General features: G+C 39.6%; 1 protein-coding gene across 1 annotated transcript; it reads left to right on the forward strand.

The window, feature by feature from the left end:
* The first annotated feature begins 381 nt into the window (after positions 1-381).
* Positions 382-2,776, forward strand: HOXB2 (homeobox B2). The gene is made up of 2 exons (XM_077252206.1): positions 382-1,071; positions 1,454-2,776. Exons 1-2 carry the CDS (start codon positions 708-710, stop codon positions 2,101-2,103), a joined length of 1,014 nt encoding a protein of 337 aa, XP_077108321.1. The 5' UTR covers positions 382-707; the 3' UTR covers positions 2,104-2,776.
* Positions 2,777-5,692: the final 2,916 nt, after the last annotated feature.

Raw genomic sequence — 5,692 nt, forward strand, 5'->3', positions numbered from 1 at the left:
CCTCAGTTTCTGGCTGATGAGATTTTTGCCTGGGTTCTCTGAACGTTTCCCATGTCCGCAGTAAGAAAAGGAGGAATTCTTGGCTGACACCGGCCCCTTCACACCAGAGATTGATCACCCTTCTCTTGTGGCGGCTCAGGAATCTGTAACTCTTCAGTCTCCTGATTAGGATTTACTCCTCAGACTCACAAAGTGTTTCTCACTTGTCTTGGATATTTCTTTCCCATTAAACGACACAGTTAGGAGCAATATATAGCTTCTTCTATGGTGTCTGTGTGTTTTTTTTTGTTAATCCAGATGATGATGGGGACAATGTCTCCTCTCCTTGGTTGCCAGCTGGCTCCATTCCTGATGCTTTTCCTTAATATTATTCTGCAAACACTTCCATCTATGATACATATAGCACAAATAATAAATGCAGGATACATACAGCAGTTTTGGGAACCCCCACACATTTATAGGAATTAATTCACAGTGATAATGCATTCTTTTTTTTTTCCCTTTTTTTTTTTTTAAGCAGGCCTTCTATTCTATTGGTCATTTGTAGTCACGTGACCAGGAATTGGCTGTATGTCGCCCAGTCTCCAGTTTAATACAGCAAGGGTCCCCCTACGTCTGATTTATCAGCAATATACAATAATAGGGCCTCGGGATTATTGGGACCCTAATATTTTGCTCTCCCACCCCTAGGCTGGCCCAGGGAAGCCATGAATTTTGAATTTGAGAGGGAGATCGGGTTTATTAACAGTCAGCCTTCGCTAGCAGAGTGCCTGACGTCCTTCCCTGCTGTCCTGGAGACATTTCAAACTTCATCAATCAAGGACTCGACATTAATTCCTCCTCCTTTTGAGCAAACAATCCCAAGCCTGAATCCGGGATCCGGCAGCCAGCCCAGGACCAAGAGCCAAAAACGCTCAGATCATGGCCTGGTCCAACAGTCCATCCACCAGCCTGGACATCTGGCTACAGAGTTCCCCTGGATGAAAGAAAAGAAATCAGGGAAGAAAAGCAACCAAGCATCTCCTCAAGCTCCAGTGCCAGCGCCTGAGTCTATAGGAGGCTCCCTAGCAGGTCTGTCTTTTGGGAGAAATGGCAATAATGTATTCTTTATTGTGGCATTGCTGATTGTAGGGCTGTAAACACACGAGCAGAATGTTCCTCTAGCTATTGGAATATTGGAAAGGGAAAATAAACGGTAAATATTTACAGCACAGGAAACATATGGGTTCCAGGGGAGCTGGCAATGTGGGAGCAGAAGCCAGAACACCTTCCATTTGTGAAGATGGTAACAAATGTCATAATATCATTGGTAATGTAAGCAGACCAGAGAGGGTTAACCCTTTTCTGGTCAGAGGCATGTCGCTCCCCTGCTCTGCCCTACACATAGAGAGGTTCATTAGCTATTGAATTGCTGTGAGTCTTAGATGGTTAAACCCAGTGATTATTTCTCCAGAACCGCCCGGGATCCAGGACGCCAGCGGCAGCTCCAGGAGGTTAAGGACAGCCTACACCAACACCCAGCTGCTGGAGTTGGAGAAGGAATTCCACTTTAATAAGTATCTGTGCAGACCCCGGAGAGTGGAGATTGCGGCTTTGTTGGATCTTACCGAGAGACAGGTGAAGGTTTGGTTTCAAAACCGCAGGATGAAGCACAAGAGACAAACCCAACACAAAGACCAACAGGATGGAGATCTGACCTTCTCCAATCTAGAAGACTGCGATGATGAGGACGAGAGTCCATCCTACCAGCAAGGATTAGACAGCAATGACTCCTTGAGGGAGACCGACACCTTCACGTCTGAGAACCCCAAACTGCCCAGCTCTCAGCACCTTCCTGCAGGCAAGGAATCTGATCCAAGAAGCCCCTTGTATCCAACACCCACCACTGAGAATGAAGCCAGGGTAGAGGTGGGTTGCATGGACAATGTGCTCTCAGAAAGCCAGGACAATTCCTTATTGTCAGAGCTGACTTTATTCTCTACAGACTCCTGCCTACACATTTCAGATGGCTCCCTCAATAGTCCCGTCCACTTCTCCCTGGAAGATATCGACTTTCTCACTAGCACACTTTGCAGCAAAGATCTGCACAATCTAGACTTCTAACAATTATTATTATTATTATTATTATTATTATTATTATTATTATTATTTATGGTTTGTTAGTGTCAGACTCTGATGCGAGAGGATATCATTTATATATGGTTAATGTATTTATTTTTCTCAAAGTCCAATGATGTTTCTACTAATTGCTATCTTACATTTATGCATATTAATTGCTTTTAATTTGACAATTTAAAAATGATCAGGATTTGAAATTATTAAGTGGATTTTTCAATTATTTTAGTGACTCAGGAAATCAGATGTTGGTTTAGATCTATTAGGCACAAGGCTTAAGTTAAATAGAGTATTTATTTGAGGTTTATTAGCTATTTTATAATTATTTATTTGACTTTATTTTCATAGATGAAATGTATTTATATTATTCCGTGTGCAGTTTTGACACGTTAATAAAACACAGTTATTCTGAGGCCTTATGTATTTCATTACAACGATATCTAGTATTTCCAGTTACCTTCGTAGGTTTCTACAGTAAAATAACCGATTTATGGCATATTGCATTGTAGTATTTGCAGATTTAATATAATAATGGCATATTGTACAGATTTAATATTATACTTTACATAGGAAGTGTTGACTCATGCGTGAACAGTTATTTATTCCCATAAAATGAGATACAGTTCTAACAGCGGCTACTTGTATATTGATGCCTGTTTGGTTGTGCAATAGTTGCACTGCTGGATGCAGATAATTGCCCTTATTTTAAGTATTAGCACAATTGGATAAAAAAAAAAGCATTTACCACATATATTTTAATTTGAATTATTGGAAGCAAATATTGTATATGCAAATGTAACTGAATATTATGAAGACGTATGAATGCATGCATTTGTTGTGATAACATTAACTGTGGGGTCGCTGTGAACATTTTGATAATTAGCATTATAAAGACACAGTGTAGAAGAAACCATTAAATGAAAGCACTCAAAATGGCGCTGCTAGGGAAGGCCTGCAGACAATAAGCTTTGCCACGCACACACCCCTACAGGCACACACACACACACACACACACACACGCACACGTTTTTGAATATACACACATATATACATAGAAACATATTTATATTTACATATAAATATATATACATATAAATACCAACACACATAACACACATAGGCACATATACACACACATATACATACACACACATGTACACACATATATACATATAAATACAAACACATTTACACACATAGGCACACACACACACATATATATATACACATATATACACACACATAGGCACATACACACATATATACACAAATATAAATACACACACTCATACATATTTACACACACATATATACATATATACACACACATAAATACACACACTCACATACATATTTACACACATAAACACACATGCACACGTTTTTGCATATACACACATATATACATATAAATACTAACACACATAACACACATAGGCACATACACACATATATACATAAATACACACACTCACATACATACATACACATACATAGAAACACACACACACACACACACACACACACACACACACACACACACACACACACACACACACACACACACACACACACACCATATCCCAAGTTAACCACACTCTCTTTATAGTAAATTCTCCAGTCTAGCCAAATACAACAATGTTGATGGCAGGATGCGAGCTGTGAGTTGTGGGGACATTTATTGGAGATGGGGGAGCTACGCTATTCTTTTCAGGGTCCAGTTTTTGACAATCAAGGATGCACAGTAAACCTGAGTCTACGCAGCATCTGTGCATAAAATATTAATAGCTTTCAAATAACCCCCTGGAGATCCATTTGATCATACCGATATGCACACGTCTCGTGTAAAATGTTTATATTATAGTGGAATTGGAGCATTCGTGTCTATTCACATCTCGCATAAATTGTATTGATGTATTTACCTCCATAGAGCATATATCAATGTGCTCAGCTGGTTGCATTACAATCACTGGCCTGTAAAGCTTGCACATTGTACTAAACACAGAGATACTATGCTGCTAATAAAAAGATTTGGGGAGTGAATTAAATGTATGAGGGACAGATAGATGGAAAGAGAAAGAGAAAAATAAAGAAAAGAATAAAGAAAAATATCAGGTGATAGATGATAAAAATATAAATAACAGATTATCAATAGATGGATAAAAAATATTACAGATTTTTAATCTACATATTAATACTGTCTCTACCTCTGCCACAATAACATAACAGAGCCATAAATAAAAAGCAATCATGTGATCTCACCAACTCAGGCAAATGAGATGCATTCGATCATATGTAGTGAATTATTGAGGGAAGTAATGATTGCAGAGAAGGAGATGAGAGCTGTTAGGGGTCTCCATGGGAAGAGAGTGACGAGACAGTAGGTTGGTTGTCAGGTGTAGGGTTCAGAGAGAACTTGTGTCATAACAGGGGTTAGCCTTGATGGATATATCTCTGTAAAGCTCAAAGATCTATATCCGATATTTGAAAAACAAACCTTTAATTGCAGAATTTCAGTATATTAATGTAAAAAATAGTAATTTCTGTCCCTGGCCAGGAGTTTTGTGCCCACATTTTTATGTTGTGAGCAATGAGTGACCAGATCAGTATAATAGTGGATGTAGGTGACAGTCTGAGCAATGGTCATTGTAGAAGTGGCAGCATGCTGCTGCTAGAGCTGCAGGACTTTAACCAGGGGATGGTCAGATACTTAATTGATGATGACTAACTTTGATAGAAAAGTGGTGCTCTAGGGTGAAAACATGGGGGGGCTCAAAACAAAGGCGATTACTGTGCACCTTTATTTCCCAGACAAAAAATATTGACATTTTATTGACAAAAACCTCAAACAAGAACCTGGTCAGACCATAATGACTTTCTAAAGTTCCAGGGTGCTAAGATGCCACTCAGCAATCAATTCCCCTCCTACTCAATGGACTTAATGTGCGACCTCCTATTGACTGCAGCAGGACTTACCATGAGTGATGCCGGCGTCCAGTCCCAGGTGATGGCTGAGGATGTGAAACCCTTCTGGCTCTGCAGCAGAGAATGAATATACAGAAGCACCTTCATTCCTCGCTAGTGTGGAGTGGAAATATGACACTAGTGTCCTGCTAAGGTTAATGAGTGAACTCCCCCTGCCCCACAGATATGTGATTCACATCTATTATGTTTACTTAAAGCGAAGTTTATCATATCCCCAAAATTTGTTCTACTGAGTCTGCAAACTGCTGAATAAATAAAAGCTTTGGGGAACATTCTGTAAGTAGCAAAGAGCAAAATGCACAAATAGCCTCAAAGTGATGGCCAACCAGAGAAAAGGGTTATCCTGTGTGTCTGGGTGCAGGACTGGTGCTAAACCGCAGCTTCAGTCAGGAAAGTCGGACATGTGAACTAGGTGTTGTGTTCACACTGTGGTTACGTTCCCATGATGAGATTTTGGTGAGTTTTGGGCACTGCAGAATTTCTGCACCAATTTTTTTTTTTTTAATCGCATTTTTTTAATGCGTTTATGTTCACATGTTGCGTTTTTGCTGCTTTTTTATGTAAATGTTCACATGCGTTTCACAGTACTAGC

The sequence above is a fragment of the Ranitomeya variabilis genome, chromosome 4 (assembly GCF_051348905.1).
Source record: "Ranitomeya variabilis isolate aRanVar5 chromosome 4, aRanVar5.hap1, whole genome shotgun sequence".
Taxonomy (NCBI): domain Eukaryota; kingdom Metazoa; phylum Chordata; class Amphibia; order Anura; family Dendrobatidae; genus Ranitomeya; species Ranitomeya variabilis.

Bases quoted from the DNA above. Each gene is read 5' to 3' on its own strand.
- HOXB2 (XM_077252206.1), top strand. From the start codon at position 708: ATGAATTTTGAATTTGAGAGGGAGATCGGGTTTATTAACAGTCAGCCT. The intron at 1,072-1,453 runs GTCTGTCTTTTG...TTATTTCTCCAG, and splicing joins TATAGGAGGCTCCCTAGCAG to AACCGCCCGGGATCCAGGAC.